General features: G+C 42.5%; 1 protein-coding gene across 1 annotated transcript; it reads left to right on the forward strand.

The window, feature by feature from the left end:
- Nucleotides 1–1,743: 1,743 nt before the first annotated feature.
- Nucleotides 1,744–13,828, forward strand: LOC141049903 (extracellular calcium-sensing receptor-like). The gene is made up of 6 exons (XM_073546741.1): nucleotides 1,744–2,042; nucleotides 9,430–9,726; nucleotides 10,127–10,943; nucleotides 11,635–11,853; nucleotides 12,704–12,827; nucleotides 12,909–13,828. The coding sequence occupies exons 1-6, from the start codon at nucleotides 1,744–1,746 to the stop codon at nucleotides 13,826–13,828; spliced, it is 2,676 nt and encodes an 891-aa protein (XP_073402842.1).
- The last annotated feature ends 4,235 nt before the right edge of the window (nucleotides 13,829–18,063 follow it).

An 18,063-nucleotide genomic window follows, 5' to 3' on the forward strand; every position in this document is an offset into this window, starting at 1 on the left:
TCTGCTACCCTCTAAGCATGGAGCAGCAATCTGGTCCATTGCTGAACTATCCTGTGTGTGGGTGCAGGTGTTGGAGTGTGGAAAGGAGTTCCCAACTTACCTAGTTGGTGGGGCACTACACCTTAGGAGAAGGTGCAGTACCTCTTTGGCGACTGAGCCTCAGGGGCGCCACATATGCAAAAACAATTCTTGTGAAGTTTGACAAAACGAATGATGTAAGTAATGCAGATATACTGTGCATCAACACTGTGTGGGTGGAGGTTGGACCACCAGTTACTTCTCTAGAGGTCTCGATGCAGTGTCTTCTGACCCCGGTAAATATCAAGAGTTAATTCAAGAATTCTGGCAAAATTCTGGTTTAATTTAATTTATTTATAAGATTTATAATCAAGATGATCGCCATCAAAAATGTTTCCATGATTCCAAGTTTGATTTTTAAAAAATATCACCTAATGCCTCCTTAGCAGGACATCATTTATAAAGCTTATTATATTTCAGGTGGACGGTTGCATTATGAGCGGTCTGTAAATTGTATTAATGTAAGATGATGACAAGTCACTTGGGATATTTAGTTGTACTGACATTATTCTTTCCATTTGCAGCTGATTACAATAATTACACTCCAGCCCCCCAGGACTGATTCACCTTTTAAGTATATAAACCCCTATACCGACAATTCCTCTCGCTGTCTGTGAGATGGCGTCACGTGTGTCGTGTGTGCATGAAATACTTTTCTAAATGTGACTGAGACTAAGCTGTACAAAAGTGCCTGGGATTGGGGGTGTTATAGATCATTTCTAGGCTAAAATATATTTTTGGAGAGGGATTTTGTATTGGTGGAATATATGATTCTCGGCCAGTGAAAAAATAATCCAAGGATTATTGACTTTTTGGGTTACTAAACAGACATTTTGTGAGTGACCGGACGTAGAGAATCTCATTGGTTAGGTGGCTTTAAGTTTTTCAGAAAGGGTAAGAGGCAAAATTAAGGGAAGAAAAGGAAGAGGAGATAGAAAAGGAAGGAAAGAAAAGGTAAGGGAGATAGGAAAGGGTGAATGAATGAAAAATTCAAGGGAGAAGAAGGTAGAGAGGAGGGTAAAAGAGAAGAAAGGGGAAGGGAGGGGAATGTAAGGGGGACAGAAGCTAAAAGGAAGTAAGGAGTGAAGGAAGGGAGAAGAAGGGCAGAGGAGAATAAAAGAGGAGAATAGGGGAAAGGGAGTGAGGGGAAGACAAGAAGAGAAAAAGGAAAGGTGTGAAAGACAGAAAATAAAAGCAGGAGAAAGAAAAAGTAAGGGTGACGAGAGTACAAAAGGAAAGGGAAAGAAGAAAAGGGTGAGAGGAAAAAGGGAAAAAAGAAAGGAGAGGAACAGTAGAAAGAGAAAGAGAGGAAGAAGGGTAGGACAGAAAAAGGACGAGAAGGAAAAGGGAAGAGGAGCGTAAGACAGGGAAAGAAAGGAAAGAGAAAGAAGTATAAGGGAAAATAAAAGAGGGGACTGAATGTAAAACAAAAGGCAAACAGAAGAGAAAATATAGAAGGAGAGAGATGGAGCAGGAAGAAAAAAGTGGAAGGGAAGGATAATGGATACATTTACGATCTTCTACCATCTATGTCAGACTAAGACTATTCTCTTATTGGAAGATTTTCCACTATTTTAGTAGAAGATAGAATTAGTTGTGGTTCTTTGGGTGGTCTTCCTCACCTTAATAAGTTTCTAGTCTCATATCTCTGTGTAAAACCCAATCATGACGTATTATCTGACTGTTGATCTGCTAGATCTGAATGTAACCTTACGACATATGCAGTGTCTGTATAAGATCACATCCGTGTTGCTTTGTGAGGTTTGGCTTTTGTGTGCCTGCACTATGCAAGGGTGTGAAGGTGTGACGTCCACTGTAGGCTGCCAGATACCTGGTGGCAATATCAGTGGGTATCTAGGTCAGTTTGGAGACCTGGTCATAGGAGGCACGTTCCCCATTCATGTGAAGACAATCTATTCAGAAACTCATTTTACAAGCAAACCAGAAGATCTTATATGCCAACTGTAAGTCTTTCCAAAATCTATAAGGGTTATATTTGTTTTGATTTAACATTAGGTAGATATCAAGTCCAGCACTTTTGGGGAGGGCTCATCAATACCAAAGATCCAATACGAGGATGTTATATGTTCGTAATTGTCACAGCAAAACCAGGACACAACCAGGACACAAGGACCAGGTATGGTTCATCAAAGCAGCTAAACAGTATATGGAAAGCACAATGGCCTATGCCAATGTGGACTTTCTAAGGGACAGTAGCAAATTAGGTATTTGAATGATCATAATCCCTGGACCACTATACAATATAGTTATTCCATATGTGACCACTTTAGATTGTACATATGAATTCCTTACATAGTATGTTTCAATGTCCAACCACTGACCGAATGATCAGTTAATCTCTTGCCACAAAGGTCATGTACCACCATTATTGTAAAGTGAAGTTCTCAGCTAACCTTTAACCCTAAATAGTCTGTGTGAACAATGATACATAGGTCAACAATACCAAGGGCTTTGGTCTTAACATCCTTGGAGATCAAGTGATCTGTTGCGTTACCCAGAAATTAAAGATCAGTGGATCTTTTAGAACTCAAGATCTCAAACTTTGTCAAATTTTCACAAAACTTTAGATTCGCAGAAAACAAAGTCTAATGAATCTCAATACTGTAATTGCTTGAAAATACTCAGGATAGAGAGATGAGAAAGAGACAGATAGAGAATCCTGGTGACCAGAAGAGCTTACACTTTAAAGGGAAGAGAGACTTACCCAGTAGCTCTGGAGGTAGAAAACAATTTTGCCATGTAAGTTGTGCTTCAATGAGAACTGATGATCTTTGAAGGGCCAGGTACTGACCCACACTCGATCCTTCATGAATTGATTAACTCATCACTACTAGAAATCCAATAATAAAAACAAAAATGTGGAAGAGAAACCTTCTAACTTGTTCCAGTCCTACTGGAGATATGAAGCTACCTTCTTATCGGAGCAAATACCAACTCTATATCTGCCCTTTCTCAGTTCAGAAGTAAGTTACTAGTGAAGATGAAGACAAGCAATTACCTTCCTTTTTAATAAAGGAGAATGTCATCCTGGTCATCATAACTACATGAGTCCAGGTCATATCCTCAAATCAATAGTTATAGCATCAGCCTAGAACGTTTTAGATTAAGAAATGGGCTTAAAATGAAAGAAAAGGAAGAGGGGGTTAAAGAGAAAATAACTACATGTTCTACTACACAGCTACAGATACAGTCACCGCCAAAAATGTTGACACCCTTGAAACTGTTCCAGAAAATGAAGTATTTATCCCATTAAATGACTTAGATATTAGAAAAAAACTTTTTGACAGTGAGAGTCATCAATAAATGGAATAGGCGGCCACGATAGGTGGCGGGTTCTCCTTCAATGGAAGTCTTCATACAGATGCTGGACAATATCTCTCTAAGGTATTTTAGTGAGCAGGGGGTTGGACATGATGACCCTGGAGGTCACTTCCAACTCTAACATTCTATGATTCTATGATTTCTGCACAAGTGTTTAATGGGATTTAGATTTGGACTCATTGCTGCCGCTACAGAACTCTCCAACACTTTGTTTCCATCCATTTCTGAGGGCTTTTTAAAGTATGTTTGGGTCATTGTCCTGCAGGAAGATAATAATAATAATAAATCTTATTTCTATAGCACCGACATATTCCGCAGCACTTTACATTTCAGAGAGGATTGTACAGACAATAGACATTACAGCATAACAATAATCACATAGATCATAACAGATACCAAGAGGAATGAGGGCCCTGCTCGCAAGCTTACAGTCTATGAGGAAAGAGGTAGACACGAAAGGTGGGTGGTAACAATTGCCCTGATTGTATGGACCAGCCATAGTGTTAAGTGTGTAACAGTACAGACACAGAGGGCTAATGGATGCATAAAGCATGTGGGAACATGATGCGGGGAACCTGGTCATGGTAATACTTTTGGCTGTGCCACAGAGGGATAGATTAGGTTAATGTGTTGAGGCGGTAGGCCAGTCTGAATAAATGCATTTTCAGGGCACGCTTAAAATTGTGGGGATTGGGGACTAATCGCATTGACCTGGGAAGTGCATTCCAAAGAATTGGCGCAGCACGTGTAAAGTCTTGGAGACGGGAGTGGGAGATTCTGATTATCGAGGATGCTAACCTCAGGTCATTAGCAGAACGGAGGGCGCGGAAAGGGTGGTATACTGAAACAAAGGAGGAGATGTAGGGTGGTGCTGAGCCATGGAGGGCTTTGTGGGTGAGGGTAATAAGTTTATACTGAATTCTGGAGTGGATGGGTAGCCAGTGTAATGACTGGCACAAGGTAGAGGCATCGGTGTAACGATTGGTGAGGAATATGATCCTGGCTGCAGCATTCAAGACAGATTGGAGGGGGGAGAGTTTGGTAAGAGGGAGACCGATTAGAAGAGAGTTACAATAGTCGAGACGAGAATGAATAAGAGAAACAGTAAGAGTTTTTGCGAATTCAAAAGTAAGAAAAGGTTGAATTCTAGAAATGTTTTTGAGGTGCAGATGACAAGAACGAGCCAGTGATCGAATGTGGGGGGCAAAGGAAAGCTCGGCGTCAAGTATGACCCCAAGACAGCGGGCATGTTGCTGGGGAGTAATAGTGGAACCACACACGGAAATGGCAATGTCGGGTATAGGTACATTAGTAGCGGGAGGAAACACAAGGAGTTCAGTCTTTGGCATGTTCAGTTTCAGATATAGTGAGGACATGATGTTAGACACAGCGTTTAGACAATCGCCGGTGTAGAAAGGCTGGTGTGATGTCAGCAGAAGAAGCGTATAATTGGGTGTCGTCAGCATAGAGATGGTACTGGAAACCAAATCTACTGATTGTTTGACCAATAGGGGCAGTGTACAAAGAGAAGAGGAGGGGGCCTAGGACTGATCCTAGAGGAACCCCAACAGTAAGGGGAATGTGAGAGGAGGAGGAACCAGCAAAAGATACAGTAAAGGAGTGGTCAGAGAGATAGGAGGAGAACCAGGAGAGAACGGTGTCCTTGAGGCCAATGGAACAGAGCATAGTGAGGAGGAGCTGATGATCCACAGTGTCGAATGCTGCAGAGAGATCCAAGAGAATTAGCATGGAATAATGACCATTTGATTTAGCTGTTAGTAGATCATTAGATACTTTATTGAGGGCAGTTTCAATAGAGTGTAAAGAGCGAAAACTGGATTGGAGAGGGTTGAGAAGAGAGTTATCAAAGAGATAGCGGATAAGATGGGAGTGGACCAGGCGTTCCAGGAGTTTAGAGATGAAGGGAAGATTAGAGACAAGTCTATAGTTAGCGGCACAGTTTTGGTCGAGGGATGGTTTTTTAAGTAGTGGATGTATGATGGCATGTTTAAATGAGGAGGGAAAGCTACCAGAAGAGAGAGAGAGGTTAAATATTTTAGTTAGGTGAGGGGTGACAGCAGGGGAAAGGGACTGGAGGAGATGTGACGGAAATGGGTCACTGGTGCAAGTCATTGGGCGAGAAGATGCAAGGAACCTGCTTACTTTTTCTTCTGTGACTGGTTCAAAATCAGAGAGTGAGCTAGATGCAGTGGGGAGGGAGGACGGTGCATGGTATGAGGTGATTGAGAGATAATTTCTTGTCGGATCTGGTCAATTTTTTCTTCGAAGTAATTGGCCAGATCATCAGCTCGGAGCTCCGTGGTTGGGGCCTGTACTCTTGTGTTGAGTAGAGAATGAAAAGTGTCAAAGAGACGTTTCGGGTTATTGGACAGTAAGGTGATGAGGGTGTTGAAATAGGTTTGTTTGGAGAGGTGAAGGGCAGTGTTGTATGTTCTAAGCATAAACTTATAATGGATGAAATCTTCGTGTAGATTGGATTTTCTCCACAGACGTTCGGCGCACCTGGAGCACCGCTGCAGGAAACGTGTTTGCAGGGTGTGCCAGGGTTGTCGCCGTCTGTGTTGTGGTGTTCTATTTATAGGGGGCGCAAATTCATCCAGGGCACTTTGAAGTGTTTCATTGTAATGCTTCAATGCAGAATCAGGACAGGAGAGGGAGGAGATAGGGGCCAATGAAGACCGAAAGTTCTTCATAAGTTTCTGGGTGTTAATGGCCTGTATGTTTCTATAAGTATGGACAGTGGGGGTGGCCTGAGCAGCCTGGCAGTTCTTGACAGAGAATGAAAGAAGATTGTGGTCAGAGAGCGGGAGAGGGGAGTTTGCAAAATCATCCACTGCACAAAGCCGAGAGAAGACCAAGTCGAGGGAGTTTCCGTCTTCATGCGTTGGAGAATTAGTAAGCTGCAAAAGGCCAAACGAGAAGGTTAGAGATAAAAGGTGAGTAGCAGATGGGGAGAGGGGAAGAGCAATGGGGATGTTGAAATCTCCCATGATGAGGGTAGGGATGTCACAGGAGAGAAAATGTGGAAGCCAAGTGGCAAAATGATCCAGGAACTCTTGACAAGGGCCGGGAGGACGATACACCATTGCCACTCGCATGGAGAAGGGGGTGTAGAGTCTGACGGCATGGACCTCAAAAGAAGGGAAGACTAGTGAGGGAAGTTGAGGGATAACCTGAAAGGTACATTTTGGTGATAGGAGCAGACCAACGCCTCCACCTGCTCTATTGTCTGATCTTGGGGTATGAGAGAAGTGTAGTCCTCCGTATGAAAGAGCAGCTGCAGCGGTAGTGTCTGACTGCTGGATCCAGGTTTCAGTAAGAGCCAGGAGGTTAAGAGAATTAGAAAGGAAAAAGTCATGAATGAAGGAGATCCACAACCTAGGACACAAACCCAGATTTCTCACACTGGCACTACATTGCGACCTAAAAATCTATTGATAATCTTCAGATTTCATGATGTATTGCACACAGCCAAGGCACCCAGTGCCAGAAGCAGCAAAACAACCCCAAAACTATTCACCATATTTGAATGTAGGTACAGTGTTCTTTTCTTGGTAGCTCTTGTTATGATCCAGTCTAGAGTTTGTTTTCTGCTGTCTTCTCTTTGGACTGGTCATGCGGGGGTTAATCCCCTCTGCCTCGTTCTGGAGCTGGCTGGGCTATTTCAGGCCACTGCAGCCTGCGGGCCAGCATCAGCTATACTGCAAGCTTCCAAGCTAGTGCCTCTGACCTGTATTCCTTTAGTGTTCCTCCAGCCCCTGATTACCTGGACGTGTGTATGACCCAGGAGGTCCCTTCCAACTCTACGATTCTATGATTCTATGATTCTATGATCACTTTTTCTCTGCCGTCCATGTCCTTAGAGATTAGCTACAGTGACATAGGTTGTAAACTTATTGATTATGTTGCGCACCATGGACAAAGGAACATTAAGACGTCTGAAGATTGACTTGTAACCTTGAGATTATTGATATTTTTCAACAGTTCTGATTCTCAAGTCCTCAGACAGTTTTTTTTCTCTACTTTCTATTCTCCATGCTTAGTGTAGCACACAGACACACAATGCAAAGATTGAGTCAATGTCTCACCTTTTTATCTTGAGTCAGGTGTGATTTTCATATTGCTCACACCTGTTACTTGCCACAGATGAATTTGAACAAGCATCACATACTTGAAACAAAGTTGTTTACCCACATTTTTTGGAAAGGTGCCCATTTTGGGGGTTATATGTGAAATTATGTCCAATTTGCTTTTTTTCTCACATTTTTTGCCGTTCTTAAAAATACACAAAAAGGAAATACACATGGGTATAAGAAAACACGTGTAGTTTTGTGGGATAAATACTTTTGTGGAACAATTACAAGGGTGCCAACACTTTCGGCCATGACTGTACAGTGGGTGCGGAAAGTACAGACCCCTTTAAATTTTTCTCTCTTTGTTTCATTGCAGCCATTTGGTAAATTCAAAAAAGTTCATTTTTTTTCTCATTAATGTACACTCTGCACCCCGTCCTGAATGAAAAAAAAAAACAGAAATGTAGACATTTTTGCAAATTTATTAAAAAATAAAAACTGAAATATCACATGGTCATAAGTATTCAGACCCTTTGCTCATTATTGAGTAGTCGCACCTTTTGAGCTAGTACAGCCATGAGTCTTCTTGAGAATGATGCAACAAGTCTTTCACCCCTGGATTTGGGGATCCTCTGCCATTCTTCCTTGCAGATCCTCTCCAGTTCCGTCAAGTTGGATGGTGAACGTTGGTGGACAGCCATTTTCAGGTCTCTCCAGAGATGCTCAATTGGGTTTAGGTCAGGGCTCTGTCTGGGTCCGTCAAGAATGGTCACAGAGTTGTTCTGAAGCCACACCTTTGTTATTTTAGCTGTGTGCTTAGGGTCATTGTCTTGTTGGAAGGTGAACCTTCAGCCAAGTCTGAGGTCCAGAGCACTCTGGAAGAGATTTTCATCCAAGAGATCTCTGTACTTGGCCACATTCATGTTTCCTTCAGTGGCAACCTGTCGTCCTGTCCCTGCAGCTAAAAAATACCCCCATAGTATGATGCTGCCACCACCATGTTTCACTGTTGGGATTGTATTGGGCAGGTGATGAGCAGTGCCTGGTTTTCTCCACACATACCACTAAGAATTATCACCAAAAAAATCTATCTTCGTATCATCAGACAAGAAAATCTTATTTCTCATAGTCTGGGAGTCCTTCATGTGTTTTTTAGCAAACTCTATGCGGGCTTCCATATGTCTTGCACTGAGGAGAGGCTTCCATCGGGCCACTCTGCCATAAAGGCCCAACTGGTGGAGGGCTGCAGTGATAGTTGACTTTGTGGAACTTTCTCCCATCTCCCTACTGCATCTGTGGAGCTTAGCCACAGTGATCTCGGAGGTCTTCTATACTTCTCTCACCAAGGCTCTTCTCCCACGAGATGGTCAGCTCTAGGAAGACTTCAGGTGGTCCCAAACTTTTTTCATTTAAGGATTATGGAAGCCACTATGCTCTTAGGAACCTTGAGTACTGCAGAAATTCTTTTGTAACCTTGGCCAGATCTGTGCCTTGCCACAATTCTGTCTCTAAGTTCCTTGGCCAGTTCCTTTGACCTCATGATTCTCATTAGGTCTGACATGCACTGTGAGCTGTGAGGTCTTATATAGACAGGTGTGCGCCTTTACAAATCAAGTCCTATCAGTTTAATTAAACACAGCTGGACTCCAGTGAAGGAGTAGAACCATCTCAAAGTAATGTTTCAGTTTTTCTTTTGTAATAAATTTGTCTACATTCTACATTTCTACATTTCTGGGTTTTTTTCAGCCAAGATGGGGTGCAGAGTGTACATTAATGTGAAAAAAAAGAGCTTTTTTGAATTTACCAAATGACTGTAATCAATCAAAGAGTGAAAAATTTAAAGGGGTCTGAATACTTTGCGTACCCACTGTATGTGCAAGAAAAACCTTCAACCCTTTACATTTTACTCCAATAGACTTGAAGTTCGATCCTTCCAGAGCACGCAAGCACTTTTATTTGCCGTGGAGGAGATCAATAAAAATCCAGATTTTCTTCCCAATATCACTCTGGGATTCCAGATTTATGACACTTGTACTGTCATGAGAAGAGCAGTAGAAGGCACCTTGTGGATGTTATCTGGAGAGGAACTAAGTGTCCCAAATTATCAGTGTGGTGAAGAAGGAACACTGGCTGGGATTGTTGGTGATTCTGCGTCTACACGCTCAATCCTCATGGCTCAAATCTTGGGTCTATACAGATATCCACAGGTAAGGTGAACATGGACCTCCTCATTGGAGGAACAATTTATGCCACTAAGCTGTTCTTCCTAGCCTAAATAATTTTCTGGGCAAATATCCTTTTTTCCTCATCACATCTTGTACATACATTACTACAATCTTTACACCTCTTATCTGATTTTGCTTGAATTGGTTCACACATACAGTAAAGGCCACATTTAACAAAAATCAAGATTTGTCATGTCAGATTTTGTAGCTGCTTCACTCCATAGGTTTCATTGCATGATGTGTTCCATGTCACTGTTTACATAGTCAATATGGTCACCATATTGATCCAAACCTGGACAGAACAAAATCCTAATGGTCCTCTGGTAGGAGAAGGCTACATTGTATATGCTTATAATGTTATTTTTCTTTCGTTTGTCTACAGATAAGTTACTACTCCACCAGTCCGCTCCTCAGCAATAAGAACTTATTCCCCTCGTTTTTCCGTACAATACCAAGTGACACGTTTCAATCTCAAGGTCTTGCTCAGCTAATCCTGTACTTTGGTTGGAAATGGGTTGGGTTACTGGCTACCGATAATGAGTATGGTCAATTTGGCATTCAGGTAATAAAGCAGGAAATAGTCCAAGCTGGAGCTTGTGTGGCCTTCATTGAGGATATTATGATTGGACAACCCAACAGAGGTGCTCCCCGTATCGTTAATGTTATCAAAGACTCATCAGCCAAGGTGGTGCTAGTCTTGTCTGCAGACATTCATTTCATGCCTGTGGTGGAAGAGTTGGCCAAACAAAATATAACTGGGAAAATTTGGATAGCCAGTGAATCATGGTCAACGTCTATATTTCTTAACAAAGAAAAGTTCCAACCTGTTTTGAAGGGTACTATAGGTTTTGCTTTTCACTGGGGGCAGATAGATGGATTTGTAGAACATCTAAACAACATACACCCATCAAAGTCTCCTAGTGATCACTTTTTACTTGCGTTTTGGGAGGAGACATTCTCTTGCAAGTGGACCAACCTCCATACTAGAGCTGATGGCGCGCTCAACCAAACCATCAAAGAATGTATTGGGGATGAAAAATTAGAAAGTGCTATGGCTAACGTGGACCTTAGAATAACATTTAATGTCTACACAGCAGTTTATGCCTTTGCATGGGCCATACATAATTTGCTGAAATGTGAACCAGGAAAGGGATCTTTCCTTAATGATACTTGTGCCAACATCTCATCCTTACGTCCTTGGCAGGTAAAGAGGTTGCATATTTACATTTCTGATCACTAAAAGCTTCTGATCTACACCAGCTGACCAGAAGCTTTTAGTGAGTCCAAAAAAGGCTTTGAGTCTCCTACTTTCCACATGGTAGGTAAGAACCATCTTATAGCTGTCAGCCAAATGGCTGTTCGGCAGCTACTGTATACCACACAACTCTCCAGTACCCTGAAGTGGTCTCTCAGCCAAGCGTTCCAGTGTTCTCTATGAAAGAGATGTTGCCAGACATCTCTGGCAGCAACTTTTCCTAAAAGAGAGCAATTATCTGCAGTCCAATATCAGATATGCCAGAAAGCAAACACCCCCAACAATCATCTGTCGGGGGTCCCATACATATTAGACTGTTGGCCAAACCCATCGATATCAGTAGGTTCAGCAGACATTTATCTAATGTGTATTGGGGCTTTTAAATCTTTTGCATTGGAGCCCAATAGCTTCAAGTTAAGCCACCGGGTTATGGATAATTATCCATACAATTTAGAGACACCGGCAGAGAATTCAGGAGAACATTCTTGGGATTTCTCTCCTTCTGGGGAAAGCTTACAGTAGACAACATTTGAGTGAGCTCTTTTTTGTGATACTTGGTTGAATAAAAGATGACTTCAGGCTCTAAAATTGTTAATTTTTTTTTCATTAAAAAGTAATTGAATAATCCTTTGTATTTCAGCTCCTTCATTACATTAAGACTGTAGATTTTGAGACAAAAGACAAAACTCGCATATATTTTGATGATAAAGGGGATCCTACAGCCCTATACGACATTGTAAACTGGCAGCCAAGCTCCACTGGTTCCATGGAGCAGAAGATAGTGGGAAGTTATGATTCCAGATTGACAGAAGGGAATCGAATGAAAGTTAACAATTCAGATATTATATGGAGTACTGAGGTAGGACATTATATTGTGTTTAGGTTTAATCCCACTCGCAACTGGGGTCAGGGTGAGGGAGATTTGTCAAGTGTTACTTTGTGATACTTTCCTTTTGGTCAGAATTTTGTTGTTGTCATTTTGCATTTAGGCAGTGGCGGAACAAGCTTCTTCTCCCTAGATCCTTATTGTAATGTCTGATAATCCTTACAATTCTTAGTTCTTACTGCCTTCACAGCGAATCCTTTTCGCACATGTGCAGTTCTCAAGACATGGCCACATGTCCATCAAGCCAATACATTGTAAAAGATTCCACGGGCTAAAGCAGCTTGTCTCCTGGCAGCTGCCCTCACCTTCATGCTTCACATATCTGAAGGTAGCAATACACCTTTGATTATTGCTGGAAGAGCATGTTTGAGGGTGTTTCAAACTTCACCGATGGTAAATGCCATGGGAAATTAGAATTGAGATGCTGAGTTTTTACACATCAAATTCTGAGGGAAAATAAGCTCTTGCTAGAGTTGTCTGCTAGTGGTTTTCTCCCATATCCTCATTCCGAACACATGCAAGCTAAACCAAACAAGAGTGCATTTGTTTTGGCGAGTAGGAAAGACTAGCTGTTAGGTGGACTGGACAGCTATCTGATCTGTATGGACAATTTTAGAGTATTTTCCATCCATATATTTGGTCTCCTCACTCAAATGGAGTCTTAAACACCAGCCTATTCTGTTTAGTTGTTGCACCCTCACCTTCTACAAGTTTTGGCAGAATACTTGCAGGTGAAATATAAGGCTCTGTCTTGCACCTATGTAATACCTTGTTCTCAAGTTTTCAATGTATAAATGTCTATATTGCGATATCTTATATTTAGACTCTTCAATCAATATGCAGTCCGAGTTGTCCTTTGGGATTCCGAAAGACAACAATTCCAGGAAAGCCCACGTGCTGCTTCAAGTGTGTCCAGTGCCCAAAAGGAGAGATTTCAAATGAGACAGGTACCATTAACACAGAAGGAAGGTATTACGTAGCTTATATGTGGAATTAACAAACAATTTGACTCTCGTGTTCTTCTCTAGATGCTGTGGAGTGCCAAAAATGCTCTTGGGATACCTGGCCCAATACCCAACAGGACATGTGCTTACGAAGAGCCATTGAATTTCTTTCTTTTGATGAAGCTATGGGTATCAGCTTGGCAGCGCTGTCTATTGTTTCATCTCTCATCCCCATTGGAGCTCTAGGCATATTTATTCGTTACAACACAACACCTATAGTCCGAGCCAATAACTGGTCCCTTAGCTGTCTTCTCCTCATTGTTTTATTTTTCTGCTTCCTTAGTTCATTAGCTTTCATTGGATATCCACATCCTGAGAAGTGTCTGTTGCGTCAGGTGGCATTTGGCTTAACTTTTACTCTGTGCATCTCTTGTGTCTTGGCCAAAACTATTACAGTTGTTATTGCTTTCAAGGCCACCAAGCCTGGAACTCGATTACAACGATGGACTGGGGGAAAGTTGTCCTACTCTGTTATTGCGATTTGTGTTCTCCTCCAGATATCTGTCTGTGTGACTTGGCTTTCATACTCTCCTCCATTTCCTGAGTATGACACCCAGACTCCTTCTAGCGTTATCATTCTTCATTGTAATGAGGGGTCACCATTTGCATTTTGGGTTATGTTGGGGTATTTGGGTCTTTTGGCCACTGTCAGCTTCATTGTGGCCTTCTTGGCTAGGAGACTTCCTGACAGTTTCAATGAGGCTAAGTACATTACATTTAGCATGTTGGCCTTCCTATGTGTCTGGATATCCTTCATCCCAGCAACTATCAGCTCCCGTGGGAAGTACACAGTGGCCATGGAGATCTTCGCCATCCTTTCTTCGAGTTGGGCTGTGGTTGTTTGTATATTCTTACCAAAATGTTTCATCATATTGTTTCGACCTCATTTGAATGTAAGACAAAATCTAATGAGAAAAGAGTTTGGCCAAAGAAGGACATCCTAGTTTTATCCTTGATCTCAACTGTGTGTGATCACTTCCCCTCATCCAACAAACCCTATTACTGTAGACATTGCTTAAGAAGAGACAAAATATCATGTAAAAAAAAATGTCTAAAAGTGTAATTATCTCATTTATGACATACACTGTGGACAGGGCCATATTTGGCGTATATACTGCCATACGCAGTTTAAATGGTCGTGCCTCTCCCAGTAAGTCTAAAAGTTCACTTTAAATAGTAGTGAAGGACCCCATACACATTGAACTGATATTAGTTGAACCAGACAGTATTTAAAAGTGGGTCTGACAGACTAATGTGTATGAGGGCCCCAGATAGATGAATGTTGTTAGATAAGATAAGGATCAGACTGCAAATCTTTTTGTTCTCTAAGAAATAAGTTGCTGCTGATGATGTCTGACAGGGGCTCTCAGAAAGAACACAGAAGAACAGAAGCGCTCAGGATAATGATAAGCATATTGATCAGCATAAGCGCTTCTGTGTATGAGAGCATACAGCAAGGGTCACAGGATGGGGGATATTATACCAGGAAGAGGTGCGGGGTGAAGGATATTATTACAGGAAGGGGCCAAGATGTGTGACATTGTTACATGGGGTGAACACGTATAATCTAGAATCCTGCAAGGGCCCATACATCTGATCTACACACAGATGGGGGCCCAGATCCAAACTTCCCATTGGGGCCCATAAGACTCTAGTAACACCACTGACCAGAACCATCATCAGTACAGGAATACCTCACTAGAACCACCATCACTACATGAATACATAACATGAAATAAGTACCATGCTCAGTACATGAATACAGAGCCACCATCAGTACAGGAAAACAGCACCAGAACCACCATCAGCACAGGAATACATCAGCGGGACGTCCATCAGTATAGGAATACATCACCAATCTTAGTAGAGCAATGAACTACAAAGTTAAGTCAGTCCAATCCATTTATAATTGTATCTCTTGAACCTGCAACTTCCAGCATGTTTTTACCAACGGTAAGTAAGGAGATGATAAGAGTTGTTGTTATTATCAGTCATCATCAGACTGCAGAACATACAGGACCACAGTTTAGATGTAGGCTGTAGCACTATTAAACATAAAAAGAGCAACAACTTTTGGTAGATATCTTATACGTTCTAGGTAGTGTTGAGCGATACCTTCCGATATCGGGAAATATCGGGTCGGATTGGATCGAACCGATACCCCAAAAATATCGGGTATCGCCGATTCCGATACCGGAAACCCATGCAAGTCAATGGGGCACAAATATCGGAATGAAAATAAACCCTTTCTTTACTTGCACATCCAGTTCGGGAGGGGGGAAGAGTGTGGACGGTGCATGGGCGGAGACTGTGCGTGTGTGTGTGGGCGAGGTCTGTACGGGCCTCTCGGGGATCTGTGCGGGCCTGCCGGGGGTCTGTGCGGGCCTGCCAGGGGTCTGTGCGGGCTGCTGGGGGGTCTGTGCGGGCCTTCCGGGGATCTGTGCGGGCTGCCGGGGGTCTGTGCGGGCCTGCCGGGGGTCTGTTCGGGCCTGCCGGGGGTCTGTGCGGGCTGCCAGGGGTCTGTGCGGGCCTGTCAGGGGTTGTGTGTGTGTACAGGCATTGTCCGATGGGACTACAAGTCCCATCGGGCTATGCCTGCTACAATGACAGTGATTGACACATTAGCCAATGATGGGACAGTAGTAGTCCCATCATCCGGCTAATGTGTTGAATGTAAGAAAAATAAAACATACATACTACATACATACTACATTCATACTACATACATACTACATACTACATACATACTACATACAGTTATGGCCAAATGTATTGACATCCCTGCAATTCTGTCAGATAATACTCAGTTTCTTCCTGAAAATGATTGCAAACCCAAATTCTTTGGTATTATTATCTTCATTTAATTTGTCTTAAATGAAAAAACACAAAAAGAATTGTCCTAAACCCAAATTGGATATAATTCCACACCAAACATAAAAAAGAGAATGGACAAAAGTATTGGCACTGTTCGAAAAATCATGTGATGCTTCTCTAATTTGTGTAATTAACAGCACCTGTAACTTACCTGTGGCACCTAACAGGTGTTGGCAATAGCTAAATCACACTTGCAGCCAGTTGACATGGATTAAAGTTGACTCAACCTCTGTCCTGTGTCCTTGTGTGTACCACATTGAGCATGGAGAAAAGAAAGAAGACCAAAGAACTGTCTGAGGACTTGAGAAACCAAATTGTGAGGAAGCATGAGCAATCTCAAGGCTACAAGTCCATCTCCAAAGACCTGAATGTTCCTGTGTCTACCGTGCGCAGTGTCATCAAGAAGTTTAAAGCCCATGGCACTGTGGCTAACCTCCCTAGATGTGGACGGAAAAGAAAAATTGACAAGAGATTTCAACGCAAGATTGTGCGGATGTTGGATAAAGAACCTCGACTAACATCCAAACAAGTTCAAGCTGCCCTGCAGTCTGAGGGTACAACAGTGTCAACCCGTACTATCCGACGGCATCTGAATGAAAAGGGACTGTATGGTAGGAGACCCAGGGAGACCCCACTTCTTACCCCGAGACATAAAAAAGCCAGGCTGGAGTTTGCCAAAACTTACCTGAAAAAGCCTAAAACGTTTTGGAAGAATGTTCTCTGGTCAGATGAGACAAAAGTAGAGCTTTTTGGGCAAAAGGCATCAACATAGAGTTTACAGGAGAAAAAAGAGGCATTCAAAGAAAAGAACACGGTCCCTACTGTCAAACATGGCGGAGGTTCCCTGATGTTTTTGGGTTGCTTTGCTGCCTCTGGCACTGGACTGCTTGACCGTGTGCATGGAATTATGAAGTCTGAAGACTACCAACAAATTTTGCAGCATAATGTAGGGCCCAGTGTGAGAAAGCTGGGTCTCCCTCAGAGGTCATGGGTCTTCCAGCAGGACAATGACCCAAAACACACTTCAAAAAGCACTAGAAAATGGTTTGAGAGAAAGCACTGGAGACTTCTAAGGTGGCCAGCAATGAGTCCAGACCTGAATCCCATAGAACACCTGTGGAGAGATCTAAAAATGGCAGTTTGGAGAAGGCACCCTTCAAATATCAGGGACCTGGAGCAGTTTGCCAAAGAAGAATGGTCTAAAATTCCAGCAGAGCATTGTAAGAAACTCATTGATGGTTACGGGAAGCGGTTGGTCGCAGTTATTTTGGCTAAAGGTTGTGCAACCAAGTATTAGGCTGAGGGTGCGAATACTTTTGTCTGGCCCATTTTTGGAGTTTTGTGTGAAATGATCAATGTTTTGCTTTTTGCTTCATTCTCTTTTGTGTTTTTTCATTTAAGACAAATTAAATGAAGATAATAATACCAAAGAATTTGTGTTTGAAATCATTTTCAGGAAGAAACTGAGTATTATCTGACAGAATTGCAGGGGTGTCAATACTTCTGGCCACAACTGTATCTAGATGTGTAGTGAGCACTTTGAATCCTCAGGTGCTTCAAAGACGTTTATAACAATGAGCAGTGAAAATAAAAAAAAATCACTTTTTTTCCCATAAAAAAATGATTTTTTAGCCCAAAATTTTTCATTTTCACAAGGGTAATAGAAGAAATTTCACTATAGAATTTGTTGCGCAATTTCTCCTGAGTAGGCTGATACCCCATATGTGTGACACCCGTCTGGTGCGAGTCTGAGCTGCAAGTAAGACAGCACCCTGAGCAGCCCCAAGACCCTTTACCCCTATACAAGGCTCTGGAATTACAGCGGAGCCCAAGAGGTAGCTGCCTGTATAAGAGCAGCGGACCAGAGCAGGACGGTCGCCAGAAAGGGATTAATAAACGGGACCGAAAGTGTAGTCAGGAGTCCAAGTCTAAACCAGGTGGGCAGCAGAGGTACAAAATCGGCAGGCTGAAGAAGGGTCAAAAATCCAGGCCAAGGTCAGAATCAAAAAAACGGGAGAGCAGCAGAGGTACAAAATCGGCAGGCTGTAGAAGGGTCAGAAATCCAGGCTAAGGTCAGAGTAAAAAAATCGGGAGAGTAGCAGAGATACAAAATCAGCAGGTTGTAGAAGGGTCAGAAATCCAGGCTAAGGTCAGAGTCAAAAATAGCAAATATAACACTAGCACACTGGGAAACCAAGACTATATTTGGTGGCCTGCAGGACAGGCTACAAAGTATTTGAAGGATAAGGCTATCCCTCACAGACTCACAGTCTGATGACCTAATCTGGACCACTCAGAGAACCAG

Source organism: Dendrobates tinctorius, unplaced genomic scaffold (genome assembly GCF_039654945.1).
Source record: "Dendrobates tinctorius isolate UK_male_01 unplaced genomic scaffold, ASM3965494v1 ptg000151l, whole genome shotgun sequence".
NCBI classification, from domain to species: Eukaryota; Metazoa; Chordata; class Amphibia; order Anura; family Dendrobatidae; genus Dendrobates; species Dendrobates tinctorius.

Bases quoted from the DNA above. Each gene is read 5' to 3' on its own strand.
- LOC141049903 (XM_073546741.1), top strand. From the start codon at position 1,744: ATGACGTATTATCTGACTGTTGATCTGCTAGATCTGAATGTAACCTTA. The intron at 9,727-10,126 runs GTGAACATGGAC...TCTACAGATAAG, and splicing joins TACAGATATCCACAGGTAAG to TTACTACTCCACCAGTCCGC. The intron at 10,944-11,634 runs GTAAAGAGGTTG...TTTGTATTTCAG, and splicing joins CATCCTTACGTCCTTGGCAG to CTCCTTCATTACATTAAGAC.